Below are 16,689 nucleotides of genomic sequence, written 5' to 3' on the forward strand. Positions count from 1 at the left end.
TTCAGCTGTTTTCTGGAGATCAAAAAAAGCCTGAAATGTCTGGTTCCATTGGGAGGTGTCTTTTTTTTTACTTGTTTCAACCAATTCAGAGCTCATTTTTGTCTTTAAATAACTTGAAATCAGACATTTTCCTGGACTGCTCAGGTGAATGTGGCTCATATTAAGCCTGAAAAGACATTTCCTCCTGGAAATAAGACAAAATCACTTGAGAAGATTTCAGTTTTTTGTGCCACTCCAGTCCATATCAGGGACTGTCAGCCTGTTTGCTGATTTTCACACATCAGAAATAGCTTCCATCTGCTGGAGCGACGAGCTGGGATTAAAATTCAGAGGAGAGCAGCTCCTCAGAGAAACCTGAGGCCAGGCTGTGATTCTGAATGTTGATCAAGAGCCTGTTAATATCAAATAAACCTGAGCTGACATTACAGTATGAAGGTCATACTCTGAACAGGGGCGTACGTCCATATCAGGGTTTTGTAGGTGAAGCAGAGAAAAACTATAAACATAAAATAATCAGAGATGTACTGTCAGTGTGTCCACGTCCACAGGTTTTTGGAGCCACTGAGCCGACTGATGAATCCAGTGTTGATGCTTTTTTTTTACTGGATTCAAGTCTGTACTTTAAGAAAAACTTGAGTCCCAAAATAAAGACCATCAAATCAATTTATCTGATTTTCATAAGCTAATATGACCTATGATATTAAAAACAAAAAATAAAAAATAAAAACCAAAAAAATAAAAACCAAAATAAATAAATAAATAAAAACTAAAATAAATAAATAAATAAATAAAAACCAAAATAAATAAATAAATAAATAAAAATGATAATAAATAAAAATCAAAATTTTAGAAGTACCCCAAAATATAAAGGTAATTTTGAGCTACTCTTTTTATTTTGAATGAAGTCTCAATTTACTTTTACAATGCTATGTACTGAAAAGGAAATTTGGGGCATTTTTTTGATGAAGGAAATAGCTGCAAATGAAAACTTCCGAATTGAAAAGGTATTCCAAAAGTAGCACAAAATGAATGGGTTAAATTGAGCTACATTAAAAAGAAGTAGCCAAAAATAAAAACGTCTATTTGTGGTAATTTTCAGGATTTATAAAGTAGCTCAAAACAAAGAGGTAAATTTGGTCTACTTTTTGAAGGTAGCATAAAACAAAGTAGGGGAGACTGGGTATGGTCGTAACATGGGGAGAGTTGCAGATTCTATAGAGAAAAACTGATTTTGAGGTAAGAAAGTAAATTTGTTTAGTACTTATACTACTCCAGATAAAACCATTTGACTGGATTTGAGTAAACTGTAGTTTCTCAGGCAAAATGTGATGCATTGTTCTCATGCTAATTTTAACCCACTATGCTAATACAGCTAGCTAATGCTGGCTAACAGGGGTGGGTTGTAACACATCCTAAAAAGTATTACATCCCCTTATGTGCAGCTAAAGAAAGACTGAGAGCGGTGAGCCTGAAGTCACAACAAACAGGAAGTCAGTTAGTGTTTGAGCATAATGTTAAGGATGAACTCTTGAGTCAAACAGGAAGTGAGTTATGGTCAGTGACAGAGAGAGACATTGTTCTGGATTGTTCTATTTCAATAAACCTCTTTTTGAGGGGCGTGACCTCTGTTTTTGCTTTTTTGTCTAACTCCGGGGTGGGCAAACTTTTTGATTCCTGGGTTCTAACATTTGACAAAGGGACCAGGAGCAGATGGATGGAGTGCTTTGGTAACTATCAGGGAATCATTCGTTCATATCCATATCCGTTTTAGAATCCAAAATCAGAAAACGGATAACGACACATAACGGTCTACTTTTTGCTGTTTTGATTTTGTTTCGAAACTAAAATTAGAATATGAGAAAATGGAATTATAAGGGGATTTTTAATCTGTGTGTGGTTCGTTCTTTCGTTATTCTGTTTCAAAACAAAATTTAAAAAGAAAAGAAAAAACAGACTTGTTTTTTTGTTTTTCTGTTTTAAAACCAAAACGGAATCACAGAAAAACAGAAAAAAAGTGTTTTTTCTGTCCTGGTTTTAAAAATGAAAATACAAACCAAAAAAAACAAAAAAATGTTGTGTCAAAATTGAAATTTTGATATTGAATGTGAAATCTCTATATAGAAAACATCAGAATTGCAGGGAAAATGAAGCATAAATAAGGTTTATTCATTTAATTTTTTCAAGTTCGGCGGGCCGGATTAAAACGTTTAACGGGCCGCATGTGGCCCCCTGGCCGTAGTTTGCCCATGCCTGGTCTAACTGTTACAACCTACCCTGGTAGTGGGGATGGTTGTAACAAAGGATCACCGTGTATCTGACATCACCTGGTGAGGTTTGAATTAGCACCATTTGTAGGGAACAAATGTGGGAACGCTGCTTTAAAGTTTGAGGTGCTGAAGCAAAAAGTGTTACAACTACACCCGGTCTCCCCTACCTTTTAAAGAAACCCAGATTTACCTCTTCTTTTTGGGCTGCTTTCTGCTTTCTCAGCAGCTTAGGGCTACCTTGCAGGCGCCCCCTCCTGGTCACACCTGGTATGAAATAGAAATAGAAAATACTTTATTTATCCCCGAGGGGAAATTCAGGAGTCACCGCAGCATTTAAGAAAACAAAAGTAAGAAAGAGTATAGAAAGTGCAAAAAAGTCCATAAGAAATTAGATGACGACATCCCGTCCACCACTCGTCCACCACTCTCCAGCCCAGCCAGTCTCCACCTCCACAGGGTCCAGGACTGAGCCTCCCCAGCAGTCTGTTCAGTCTCTGTCTCCTGGATCCTGTCTGCTCACAGCAGGTGAAGCTCCTCCAATGTGGCGCCGGCATCCGATGTCAGCTCCGTCAGCCACGTCCGTGAACAGCACAATGCCACTCTACCCTCCGGCAGCCCCTCTGCTGCTGGGCTAGCACAGCTAGCTCGTCCATCCCCCGGAGCGAGATCCCACGTTCCCAACAACAACGATGGATGGAAGGACAGGTCCACATCGTCACCTCCCAGCTCACATCCGAGAACCAGCACGTCGTCCTCACCTCCTCCTCCTCAGCTCGAGGGAAATCATCAAGTCCTACACTAGTTAGCATTGACATGCTACAGGCTGCTAACAGCTAATTTCACATGTAAACAATGCAGCCATGGTTACATGTAGGATCTCCAGACAAACACAGGAGAAAAGTAGTAAAAAATACCGCCGAAGCCACAAAAAGTTTGGTGTCCGTGACCGACAATGAACCATACAAAGGGATGATTCACTTCAAATACAAAGATGACGAAAAAGAGACAAAAAAATTACAAGAAACAGACAAAGACGAGAGAGCTGCTGCAACAGGCAGCTACTTGGGTAGCGCCTAGCAACGAAAAGGTGAAAATGAAGGTACACAAACTGAGTTTGGAGCTTTCCCTCAGAGATTAGCCTCATTCTATTAAACAACAATCACACAGTTTGTGTCAGACTTGTGGAAAATGAAGGTTTTGCAGAACTAGAAGTCCATCCGGGTCTTTGAGTGAGCGTTACGTAACCCTGAACCTTTCAGCATCTCTGTTATCACAGCATCCAGATGTAGAAACATCCACAGTCAGGTTGGTGTGTGCTGGGATGAGGTGAATTCATTTTCACCCTGTCATTAAAACATGAACAGGCCTCTGTGTGAACTCTAACCCTGAAGAGGAGACTTCTCTCAGGTTGGAGGTCATTTTGTTTGAGATGTGTTTTTCTCTATGGGGGAGCAGTCCAGCTCTAAGTGGTCCACTCCACTGATTGTTCACGCTTCAGGAGCCTCTTCACTTCCCCGTACGTGGCTCTGACGTGACGTCACACGGTGTTTCTGGTGTCATCTTTAAGGAGCCATCTGTTGCTGAACAACGACAAGTGATCAATAAAGTAATCTGATCATGTCTCATCTTATCTGAATGAGTCCACATCCAGTCTATGATCCATCCCCAGAGGAACGTGTGTGTGTGTGTGTGTGTCCCTGACTGACTGAAGTACGGCTCTATTAAATCAGATAACTCGGAGGCTTTACAGCGACCTCTTCCCTCATTAAACCGAGGTCACAGTCTGTGCTCCTCGCTAACAGGAAGGGAGACATAGACTTTAACAAGCTAAATCCAACAGTATACTTTTTTTTTATCATCAATAAATGCTTTATTGATGGTAAATTGTTTCTTTTTCTAACACGAGCTGGTTGATGAGCAGCAGCATCGGAGGAGGAGCTGTAACCGTCCCTACATCCTCCTCAGGCCTCTGCAGGATTTCTCTGTTTCAGCTCCATGTGGACTCATTAGCTAGACTTTAAAACAACAATTAATCTCTTAAAGACGCAGATTTTCACCTCCTTTGTTTAAATTCTTCATCAGTTTATTTATAATTCATCCTCTGTTCGTCCAATCTCTGCAGGAGCAACCCAAGAGCGCCCTCTGCTGTCCCTCTCAGACTGATCAACCCTGAGATTTCATCAAAAAACCTGTTAGACCCTGAAAGTGAAGTCCACCATCCTCCAGGTCGTCAGAGGATCCTGAAATCAGAGGTCAGAGGTCGTGAGCTGGTTTATTGCATGTTTTTATTGTCCGGGTACCTTAAAACGGTAACCATGCTAGTCTGTGAACAGAAACAGGTCCAGGGTACTGACTGTGCTGCTGGCTGATGACAGAGAAACTTTTACATATTTACATAGAAAAGGTGGAAAAGTGACAAATATTAAAACAGGAACGACTCTTTAAAAGAATAATAATAAAAAAACTAAAGACGTGAATAAAGCAGATCCCTGGAGAGGACGTCCACGTTGGTCTGAAGTCTCACTGCAGACTGATCAGCTCAGTAACAAAGGCACTCGGATAGTCCGTTTACATTTCATCCATCTTAAATAAGGGACCGTCAGCGGCCTTCACAGTCAGAAACATCGACTGATTCTCTGTTTCAGAGGAAATCAACAACATAACGAGCTCGATAACTCAATCAAAAATATAATTTAACATGAACAGGACCACAGGAGGCTAACGCAGAGTTTAAAGTGATTAAATCAGGGATCTACAGTAAGGCAGCATGAAAACAAACACTCCTCTGTCTGTGTGTGTGTGTGTGTGTGTGTGTGTGTGTGTGTGTGTGTGTCCTCCTTCACGATGAGACCACACAAAGAAAAACAAGAGGCCTTGAGTTGTGATTGTTCTCCAGCTTCTTCAGCTCAATCACGCGTCTCGACGGAGCTGATTGGAAAAGAAATCGTCTGCAGAAACCAAGAGAATAAAAACACGACGAGAACGAGGAAAATTAAGTGCTGCTGCGAAATAAGAGGGGGATGAATGTGCCGAGGGATTCAGGAGTGCGCCTACGTCGAGTCGTCGAGTCGTCGACCTTTACGTCTTTGGTGTAACGTGATCTATTCAGCGTAGATCGTTTGCTCTAACATTTCTCTTCTGCCAGGCACAGGATGGAGCTACAGGCGTCCGGATGCACGGCGCTCGAATAAATAAAAACATCTTCACATGACTTTAACATGTCTGTGTCTGTTAGCCCTCAGCTAATAAACGATTTCTGTACACGACGGCGACGATGAAGCTACAGACAAAGCACTTAAAGGAGGGGTAAAGACGCGACTTTCAAATCTCCAGTTTCATCGTCTGATCAGACATTCAGCGATACCACAGACGCTGTTTTCTGCCTCGTGTAGAAAAACAGCCCACACTTTTTAATTTGGTGGAAATAACTGAAAGCAAACTGGCAAAGCGACTCTGGAGGAATTGTTTCCCACATTTCATTGGCACCGACCGCCTACAAAAGGTCGTTAAGCTAAAGATTAATTATCAAAGTTAAAAAACACTTTTAGAAATGAACTCAAACAGGGTTTATTAGCCTGTCAAACGCTCAGTGACTTAATTAACATTAATGCTCAGCAGGGAAACACTCCTAACCAATCTGCATAGATATTCACCTTTAATTTAAATTAATCTCTCCTAAAAACTTTTATTGCTTCTCCTGGAGTGAGACGACTTTAAAAATAAGTTCAGATCAAAGCGTCACTTTAAGGGGCCAAACACGGTGAATAGAAGTTTTTAACACGCGTGATGTTTGATGGGTTTAGAGACGGCATCAGGCAGGAAACAATCTGATTACTCCTTCATTTTCTTAAGGCTAATAAATATATGTTTTTTTGCTGTTGTATAAGATTGTCTTCTTTGCTGATTCTTCAATTTTTCCAACAAACGTATTATTTACTCAAGTGTTGATGAAAAGGGACCCGACTCCCTCCTACGCCTCAGATACACCAGATCCGTCTGCAGTCCGGCTCTGCTCCAGACGTACGGACGTAACGGGCTGTAAAACCTCAAACCTGTCGAGTCCTGGTCCGGCTCCGCCCATTTTGTCCGTTTGTTGTTGTAGTCCAGATAAAACCATCTGGTTTGTTTTATTTTGAAAGTCACTGGCTGTTTTTAGGTTGTATCTTCCTTTAGTTTTACTGTCTTGTTCACTTTTTTATTGTTTTATCTCTTGCTCATTATCTTATTGTTGCTTTTATCAAACTTTCAAAAAGTCTTAAGACCTTATTGCGACTTTAAGTTGTTGTTAGCAACAGGACCGTACGTATACGGATACGTATACGTACGTATAGCCTGCGCCTCAGCATAAAGTGACAAAATTTTATAATATTCCTGAAGAAAACGAATTTTTACAAAATAAGGAAACAAAAAAATGATGTTGTCAAAGAAAAGTTTGAGGTGGGCCTGGGACCGTTGGGGCCACCCATGAAGCCGCCCCTGCTGTACAAATAAAGTTATAATTATTATTAACATTATTTTATTACCTTATTCTTTCAACACTTTTAATATTTTCTTATTATAAAGTAGCTGTCCTATTTCCAGCTCTGACCCCCTTTTTATTTCCTTGTCTTTCTTTTGCTTGTTGACGTTTTAAGCTTTTATTTGTTCCTCATGCTCTCAGTTTTTTTATAATGAATGGTTCTTGTATCGTCTGGGTTCATATAAAACTACAGTATTTCTAATTCTTGTCTCAACTGAACGAAGCCTTTTGTTTTATTTTTTTTGAGGTGAAGCTTGTGTTTCTTGTTTTTATATCCGGACTGTTTGTTGATGCACTTTGTAAACTTCTGTTTTTAAAAGTTTTTATACAACACTGATGAAGCCAGGATTTCAATTTTAGGAGGGCCATAAATTACAAAAGTAATTAAATAAGTATTACTACATAGATATAGCTATAGTAAAAAAAAATCTAAAGACTTTACCAAAATCCTTCTCTGGTCCCATAGGTATAATATGATGCTGAATGAGTCTCAACTTTTTGCTAACAGGCTAAAAAAATGACAAACTTGGCTCATTTTATAAAGACTGGACATCTAACTAACAAAACAAGCGTAAAGTGACAGAGCTTTATAATTTATATTTCTCTTAAAACCAAATTGAAAAACAATAAATAAATAAATAAATAAAAAATTCAAAGAAAAGTTTGAGGTGGGCCTGGGACTTTTAGGGCCACCCATGACACCGCACCTGCTGTACAAATAAAGTTATTAGTATTATTATTATTTTCGTTATTATTACTTCCTGTCACAGCCCCAGCATCCAGCAGAAACAGGATGTCTGCGCATTAGTCAGACCATAATGAAGCAGATCTGGTGTTTTATGACTCGCTGACCAATCAGAAATCTATCTGATCCTGCGCCGTGACGGAGCAGAGTCGGACTGGAGACAGATCTGGTGTATTTCAGCCGTTAGAGCCTCAGGGTCCCAGCATCAGGCTGTCGAAGCGGGCTGCAGCAGACGGTTTGGGTTTTCCTGCTCTGCTCGGCAGGTTTGATGCTCAGTGGCGTGAAACAAAGAGACGGCGCCTGACCGATCACAGGCTGAGGATGAAAACACAAAACAGCACAAACATCAGAGTCACAAACATCAGAGTCCAGAGAAGCTCAGCCCTATAAAGGATTTGATTCGTCAGGGGAACTCCTGCGTCACAGGATAAAAACCAGCATCTTAAATACTTAAATAGATATAAAACGTATTATCTTTTAGCACAAACTGTACACGTCTGGTACCAATAAGTATAAAATTAGGTGTGGTTACTCCGAGAGGACAGCCTCTGTTAGATCATAGAAAAATATGTTGCTTTAGTAGCTTTTTTTGTTCTTCGTTAATCTACTTCACTTTACACCGTGCTACATTACGCTCCCACCAAGAGATCCAGCTCCATCTTCTTCTGGTCTAACATCACCGCCGCCACCGCCGCTGTCATCCTGCTACCGAGCCTCAAACTCACAAATCTGCTCTTCAACTTGACTTCTCCGCCGTTATCACTTCCTCTTCGCCTCCTCAGGTCTCCATCCTGAAACACTTCCTCTGAACCCTCCAAATCCGACTTCTCCTCGACGCTTCAATCGATTCTTTCCACTTTGCCGATAATCTTCTCCTCAAAGATGGGTAAGATGGCATCGTCTTCACGGATTTCCTCAAACACCACGCCGCAGTCGAACTCATCGCTGACCTTCTTGAAGTAATACCTGTGAAATGAGCGGAGGGCAGAGTGTTGGGGTTAATGCGGCGGACGGCGGCGGCTCTGAGGCTGAATCTGTGGGAACAGACGTGAAGCAGCTCTTTCCCTCCTACCTGTAGTTTCCTTTCTTTGTGAGCAGCTCCTTGAACTGGCCCAGCGTCACCACCCTGCCTCTGACAGACGTCCTGTACGGGATCAGCTCCTCGCAGAAGTAATACGCCACCGTGATGTTCTCACACGGGAGCTTTTTAGCCGCTTTGTGTCTGCAGACAGAAAAACACAGAAGCTTTTAAACGTTTCCACATGTTTCAATCCAAACATGCTGCGGATGAGAGCGGAGCTGTTTTTAGTTTTGTTTTAGTAACACAACAAAAGAAGAAGAGTGTGTGTGTTTGAGTGTGTGAGCGTCCTCGGATGTTCATCAGATGAATGAAACGGGTCAAGTGGACTTGCACTTGAACTGGTGGAAACGAGGCTTTAGACTCTATCTGTTGAGCTCACACATGACAGCGTGGATCAACACTGCAAAAACCTGAAGTCTCATCAAGTGTTTTTTTCTTTTTTTTCAGTAGAAAATGTCTTTTTAGACTCAATCTGAGCCACATTCACCTGATTAGTCCAGAAAAATGTCTGATTTCAAGTTATCTAAAGACTAAATAAGCTCTGAATTGCTGTAATGTGTGTCAGGGTGGACATACTCGAGCTCGGAGAACTCGCTGTCGGAGACGGCGGGCACCACGCTGAGCGGGGGGAACAGTGCAGGCCGGACGGCGGTGCGACCCCTCTGGATCACCTCCATCACGTACCTGAGGGAGCGACACACCCAGCGTTACTCAGAGACACAAACAGCTTCCTGTCCCTCTGATCCACTCTGACGTGAACCCGTCTGACCTCTGCTTCGGCTGCAACGTCCCCGTCTTCAGCTTCTCCTCCTCCAGCCGCCGCCGCACCTCCTCCAGCTGGATGAGCGGGCTCGGCGCCGGGTTGGGGGGCATGGTTGGGTCCTGGATGAAAGGGTGCGACGGCTGCACATTGTTGCGTGACTGGGAGTTGACGCACGGGTGCACAGACCCTGAGCGCTCCACAGAGCTGAGACGGGGTCCCTCGTGGCCGGCGGTCCTCTTGGACCCGGCGGTGCTCCTGAAACAAAGTTATGTCACATAAATATTCAAACACCACAAACACGCGTCACCGCTGCGACCCTGAAGCCCTCACTGACCCGTACGGGCTCCTCTTGTGGACCAGCTCTTTCTGCCCCTCCATCAGCCACAGGAGGATCTTCTGGTTCTTCTCCAGGTCGTCTGCAGGCGCCGGCGTCTCGTGCGGCCGCGTGTCGTCGCCTTTCTTCGTCCCTCTTTTGCACTGGGAGCTTCCCTTGCTGCTGTGGGGCAGAGGAGCGCAGCTGTGAACCAGAGCAGCAGCGTGACTCAGAGCGCTGACGCCGTTTGGTACGTACCTATACCCGCCGCACTCCACGGGGGTCGACCCCATGCCGTCCGCGTAGCTGCGAGACTTTGATCCGCCGGCCTCCCCGCCCCAGGGGAAGCTGCCGCCATGCACGCGTGCGGCTGCCTCGGCCTCCAGCTGCTCTCGGGGCTTCCCGCCGCCCGCGTGGTGGAGGTGGTGGGTGTGTTTGTGGTGGTGCAGGTGGCTGTTCTCCGCCTTAGGGCCGTGCCTGGACGGATGTTTACCCTGACCTGACGGAACGGCCCCTCGGCCTCCTGGGAAACCTTCAGGTGAGCGTGACTTGGGAGAGTGCCGACCTGTGCCCGGTGACTGGCAGCCGGGAGTCTTCATCACGCGCTGCACGTGGTCGTCCAGGATGCTCTCAGGGTTCTCCTCGTGGGAGTCGCCCATGGAAGGAGCGGCGTAGGTGAAGTCGGCGTAACGGGAGTTGTAGTTCTGGGAGTAGGCACCAGGGGGAAACCTGTGACTGGGTAACGCTGCGGCTGTGGACGGGAACTCATCTCCTTCCTCCTCCTGCAGAGCACACAAACACAGAGCCAGCCTTCAGGGGACAGGATCAAAACTCTGGGGAACTACATCTTCATGTTAAAGCTCATTTCTTCACAGTTTATAAACTTGTTATTTTATCCATTTTTCACAAAAGGAACACGCAAAAGGACGCCAGAACAAGAGGTCATGGGTTACTCTGAACAAAAAAGCATTTACAAAATCCATTACACACAAAATGGAAACCTAGTTATGTAGTTGACATCTTCGTTTCTCTGGCTAAATAAATAAATTCCCCATTTCTCCCATCGTCTTTCTCCCAGTTCTTTTCAGACTCCTATGGAAAAATGAATTTGCTCTAGTAGATGTAATTGTTTAACAATATTAATAAAATACCAGCACTGAAATCTTATCGCTTGTTTTTGTCTTATTTGAAGTAAATTTTGTCTTGTTACACTTAATATGAGCTGCATTTACTTAACTTAACATTGCAGAAAAAATGTCTTATTTAAAGTTGTTTAAAGACAAAATGAGGTCTGAATTGCTTGTTACAAAAAAATAAAAAAAAATCTGTCAGTGGAACAAGAATAATTTGCTACAAAATTTGCTTAAAACTAGAATAACGTCTTAATACAAGTAACTTTTTTCCTATTCCACTGGAAGTTGCTTTTTTTTCCCAAGAAATTCAGACCTCATTTTGTCTTTAAATAACTTGAAATCAGATATTTTCTGGACTACCCAGGTGAATGTGGTTCATATTAAGTCTAAAAAGACATTTTCTATCGAAATTAAGACAAAAACACTCAAAAAGATTACCGTTTTTTCTAGTGAATTTCTTGGATTTTTGTCCCTTCTTAGTTTTCTCTGTTTTTTTTCAGCAGCCTGTTGGATTTCAACCTGAATCTTTTTGTTGGATTTTCATATTCTAAGCTTTAATTTACCTTCTGCAAAACGTTTAGGACAAACAAAACAAAACAAAAAATGTAACAAAAATAATTATCTGCAGGTGGAACAAGAAAAAATTGCTAGAAAGTTAATAAATACAACTATTTCCTTATGCCATTGGAAGTGTTTTTTTTTTTAAAGAAATGCAGACCTCATTTTGTCTTCAAATAACTTGAAATAAGACATTTTTCTGGACTGGTCAGGTGAAAGTGACTCATACTAACTGTAATAAGACAATTTCTTCATGAAAATAAGACAAAAACTCTTGATAAGATTTCAGTGTTTTTTCAGTATAATCACTCCTGACCAAGTTTTTGAAGATAAATTTTAGGGTCGCACAATTTATCGGTATTGATATTGGTATTGGTCAGTGTTGGTCATTTTTTTAACATACCAGTATCGGCCGATATTTACTCATTGGCTGCCAGCCAATTTCAGAGCATCTAGAACGATCTTTCAAGACCCAAATAATCTTCTTTTCTCTGACTATGTAAACACCAAAACTACCAAAGAAGAGTGGACTCTCTTATTTTACGTTTCTCTTTCTGTTTTTTAATTAAAAAAACAGACAAAACTATATTTTTTTGATCGCGTCCATCCCGTGCGCTCCATCCTACAATCCTTTCCATGGTCATCTTTTTTCACGATTGCTCTTTCTCGATGAACTACCTCGATACAACAATCCCAGATTGTTTTTTTATACATATATTTTTTTTACCAATATTAATATCAGATATCAGTATCAACCAAAATTTTCACATCAGTGCATCCCAAATAAATGTACCATCTACTGTCTGTATAAGGCATTTCCCTCTCCTTATCTCCACGGCCAAGCACTGACTGTATTGGCATTTCTATCAAACTCAACATTACTCTTCCATTTGCTTCATAAAAAGATAAAAATGGTCACACCAAGGTACCAGAGGTCTTAACAGGGCCAATAAATGATGTTCCTTCAAAGACGGAAGCTCTGTAAAGATTTTTCTGCTCAGGTGCAGAGGAAACATGAGTTCAACCAGCAGGTGGCAGAATTTCTCCACTGTCTTCTCGCTCTTACTGCAGAGATTCAGTGCAGAAAGCACAAATAAGACACTATTTGTCAGACTAATGCAGGTATTTTCATGCACTAACAGAATCCTCTCTGACAGACTGAGGAAACCATGTGAGAGTGAGTGAGCAGGAATTCACAATATGTTGGAATAAAATCACTTCTTTCTTTCCTTCTTGCCATAACAGAATCACATCAAGATGTTTGACCATCACCACAATCTGCTGCTTCAACCCAAACCCATCCTGAACGCAGCCTGATGCTCACATGAAGCTTCGTCTGATGTGTTCAGCCTCTCCCTGCGTAAAGTTAGAAACACTTTGGCAGAGGGAGAAAAAGGAGGCGAGAGAAAAAAGCAACGCGAGTGGAAAGACAACAGTAGAACGAGCTTTTACTTTTATCTTTTTGAGCCAGCTCAACTTTTCATGTCGGAGCTGTAAATAATTTAATAAACCTTCAATGAACATCTCTGAGAAACGCCATACCGACTGAGCCTCCCCGTGTTCGCCATCCCTTTGCTATAAACGAATCAAAGACGCCTGAGAAGAGTCTCTCAACCCACTGCGCCCACTGCTTTCTTCAATTCATCGATCCTGTAAAGACTTCTGCACGCAGCCAAATTCTTCTTGGCGTGGTTTTAACATTTCATAAATCTCTATCTCTGCTCGAGATCCAAAAAGCAGAGTTGGCTGAGCCCACTGGATGCTATTTCTGGGACCGTGACATCTTCATTTGAGCATCATTTAACTCTGGATCCAGCAGATATCAGATATTTGACTTCCTGACAGGGTGTAATGATGAGCGTTGTTTTCTTTCAAACACCAAATACAAGATCTCTCTGACACTGATCGGCTTTTTTTGAGGAGCTGCTCTTTTTTAAGTGATTCATCCTCAAATTAAAGCTGCAAACAGCGTTGGTCGGTCCCTTCATGCTGCTTTGACCTCCACTGTCAAGGTTCCAACTCTTTAGAATGTGAGTGTGTTAAACATTCCATTTTCCCGCCTTTGGTGAGTCACATGACCAGCTGCACGGAACTCTCAATCACTGTGACATCATCACCAACTGCTGCCCTCTTAGGAGAGAAACTGACCAAAGTTTTGGAATGTCTCCTTATAGCTGTCATAATTTTGACCAAACCTCTCTAAAAATCAAATTTGTATTACATTTTGTCAGGAATCCATTCATGTCATTTTCAAAGCTGTACCACTTTTACTTTTTTTGTGTAGAGGACTAACTGCCGCAAATTGTGAAGAGCTGGATCCTACTCTCCCATTCATTGTAATAGGGGGCCTCGAAAGGGCTTTTTGGGGGTTCACTGACTTTGATGGCTAGTTTTTCAAAAACCATTTAAGAAACAATAAATTCATGAAGAGCTTTTGTAAAGCGGGGCCGACTCTGTCATCTGAGCGAATTTCAGGCTGATACCATTAATGGCCTGGGAGGAGATAACTTTTGTAGAGGGCCCAAAATTGGGATAACTTTATTTTGAAAGGCAAATTGCTGGCTTCCTGATTGAGATAGGTCAGGGGTGTCAATGTATGATTTGTGCTTTTTAACGAGATGAACATTTTGGCACTGGTTTCATTTCTCTATGACATTCCTACTGCCATTGAGAGCAGTTTCAGTGTGCCTAGGTAGCACTAGAGAGCATATTTTCTTATGTTGGGGGTCAATTGTTGCATTGTATTGAATTTCTGACCAAATCTGAGATGTGTGCTGATTTTGGTGAGTTTTTGAGCACGTTTAAGGGGTCTAATTAGAACTCAAAGAGCAGACGTAATAATGAGAAGAAAGAAATGGACGAAATATGAAAGTGTCCTCTCCCTTAGTGCTAGGACCCTAATGACAGGAAGTGAAGCCTGTCCTCCATCCTGAGCAGCCTGAGCTCATATTTAAGGTATCAGCTCCGTCTCTGGATGCACAGAGCGTCAGCAGATGAAGGCTCTCATTTCATACTCGCCTCCAGGTTTAATAAAAAAACCTCCAGCCGTGTGATGGCAGCTTCTCTCCTTCCGGGTCCAAACCACGTAAATTGTCTGCCTTGAGACTTAATACTTGGCTCTGTGTACTGAGGGAGATCTCCTTTGTGGTGGCAGCAACCATTTCATCGTCGTTCAAGTGACATCAAACAGGCAGCACGCTGTTCCAGGCTTACAAGTGGCTGAGTGTGCAGGTGCTCCATCCGATTCATGGTCAACGCCAGATCTCTGACAGGCCAACGCTTGAAATCTCCAAATGATTCATAACGCGCCTCTGTTCCCCGTTCAAATGGCTAGCCTCATTAATTTTATTAAGGCCAGACGGTTTTAAGTCTGCTTTGTTCCTGAAAACTTTTAGCCTGGTGGCCAGACACACATCTCCATCCAGGCTTCAGAAGTGAGCGGTGGAGGATAAACTGTCACGCTTAGAAAACAATCCTGTTTTAAGGAGTTTATAAATCATCTTAAACAATCTCAATTTTATAAGTTTACCAATTCATAAACCACGACCTATTATGAGATCATCAGTGAAGGTTAAGATGGTCTGCTTTTTTGCCTGATTTGATTTAAGGTCTCAATGTTTTTGATTTTTGAAACTTTCTCTGATTCAAGATTTCAAGATTTCTCTGACACTGTTCGGCTTTTTTTTGAGGAGCTGCTCTTTTCTAAGTGATTCATCCTCAAATTAAAACTTCAAGCAGCGTTGGTCGGGTCCTCGCCCTGTCCCTGGTCCCTTCGTGCTGTTTTCACCTCCACTGTCAAGGTTCCAAGTCTTTATAATGTGAGTGCGTTAAACATTCCATTTTCCCACCTTTGGTGAATCACATGACCAGCTGCACGGAACTCTCAATCATTGTGACATCATCACCAACTGCTGCCCTCTCAGGAGTGAAACTGACCAAAGTTTTGGAATGTCTCCTTATAGCTGCCACAATTTTAACCAAATCTCTCTGAAATCAGATACTTTTGCAGTAAATTTTATCAGGAATCCATTCATATCATTTTCAAAGCTGTACCACTTTACTTTTTTTGTGCAGAGGCCTAACTGCAGCAAACTGTGAAGAGCTGGATCCTTCTCTCCCATTCATTCTAATAGGGGGAGCCGAAAACATCTTCTTTGGGGTTCACTGACTTTGATGGCTAGTTATTCAAAAACTGTTTGAGAAACAACAAATTCATTAAGAGCTTTTGTAAAGCAGGGTCCACTCTGTTATCTGAGCAAGTTTCAAGCTGATACCATTTATGGCGAAGGAGGAGATAACTTTTGTAGAGGCCCCCGTCCCTCAGTCTGTTTTCACTTCCACTGTCAAGGTTCCAACCCTTTATAATGTGTGTGTTCCATTTTCCCGCCTTCAGTGAGTCACATGACTAGCTGCACTGAACTGTCAATCACTGTGACATCATCATCATAGAACGCACCAAATACATGAAATTTGGGTCTTGAAAGATCGTTTAAGATGCTCTGAGAATGCTGGCAGCTAATGAGTAAATATGGGCCGAAACTGATGTTGATACCGATATATCGTGCATCTCTACATCCCATAACAGCATTGTTTCTGTGAAGAAACATTGAATAAAACCAGGTATACGGCTGACTTATTGCGACAAACACTATTCAGAAAGTCTAAAATAAATGGAATATAACATGAGCTCAATTCCTGTTTACACCCAGGGCAGCCATCTTTGATTGTAAACTCCGGGGTGGTGTGGAACGCACCAAAAGACTAAAATGAAGGATTTTTATTTGAACTAAATAAAATGAATCATATTTTCTTACATCCCCGAGTTATCTGCGACCAAAATCTGCTGCTTTTTAAACTCTTTGCTTTTTCTCAGTATCCATGGACGACACTTTGAAGACGCTACGCTTTAGTTTAGCAGAGAGAAGAGAGATGTATGTTTGAGTCTGACTTTTCCTCTGAGGGTTTAAAAAAACTCCTCCACTCTCCTCTGTTATTTTTCCACTTATCTGAAGATATTAGGCAGATTAAACCCACAACACAGAGATAAATGTTAGCTGCAGCTCTTCTTCAGGGATCCATCCTTCAGTTTTATTCCTCCCTCTGGCCACTGCCGTTATCCACTTCCTCAGTGAAAGCAGCACACACCGTCTCTGAGTCAAAACATTCCTGTTCCTGTCCTCTCCCTGAACTCCCTCAAGAGCTCATTTAGTCCACAGACAGCGCTGCAGCGTGAAGCTCTGCGTCAGCGCCTGAAACATCGCTGCTCATTCACACACACGTGAACTGACAAACAGAGCGTGTTTGTGCTCA

General features: G+C 42.2%; 1 protein-coding gene across 4 annotated transcripts in view; it reads right to left on the reverse strand.

Annotated features, from left to right (window-relative positions):
* Window positions 1-4,535: 4,535 nt before the first annotated feature.
* Window positions 4,536-16,689, reverse strand: part of axin1 (axin 1) — a 32,300-nt gene continuing 20,146 nt past the window's right edge. For 3 of the 4 annotated variants that reach the window (XM_074696531.1, XM_074696530.1, XM_074696529.1), the window contains 6 exons: window positions 9,947-10,470; window positions 9,710-9,871; window positions 9,382-9,630; window positions 9,189-9,296; window positions 8,604-8,753; window positions 4,536-8,497 (listed from right to left, as the gene is read on the reverse strand). In XM_074696531.1, coding sequence (XP_074552632.1) covers window positions 8,371-8,497; window positions 8,604-8,753; window positions 9,189-9,296; window positions 9,382-9,630; window positions 9,710-9,871; window positions 9,947-10,470 — 1,320 coding nt within the window. In that variant the 3' untranslated portion in view covers window positions 4,536-8,370. The remainder of the gene's footprint in view (window positions 8,498-8,603; window positions 8,754-9,188; window positions 9,297-9,381; window positions 9,631-9,709; window positions 9,872-9,946; window positions 10,471-16,689) is intronic. The other variant, XM_074696532.1, reaches the window with a different exon arrangement.

The sequence above is a fragment of the Halichoeres trimaculatus genome, unplaced genomic scaffold (assembly GCF_033239565.1).
Source record: "Halichoeres trimaculatus isolate MK-OKI-2021-1 unplaced genomic scaffold, fHalTri1.1 fHalTri1_scaffold_20, whole genome shotgun sequence".
Lineage (NCBI taxonomy): Eukaryota > Metazoa > Chordata > Actinopteri > Labriformes > Labridae > Halichoeres > Halichoeres trimaculatus.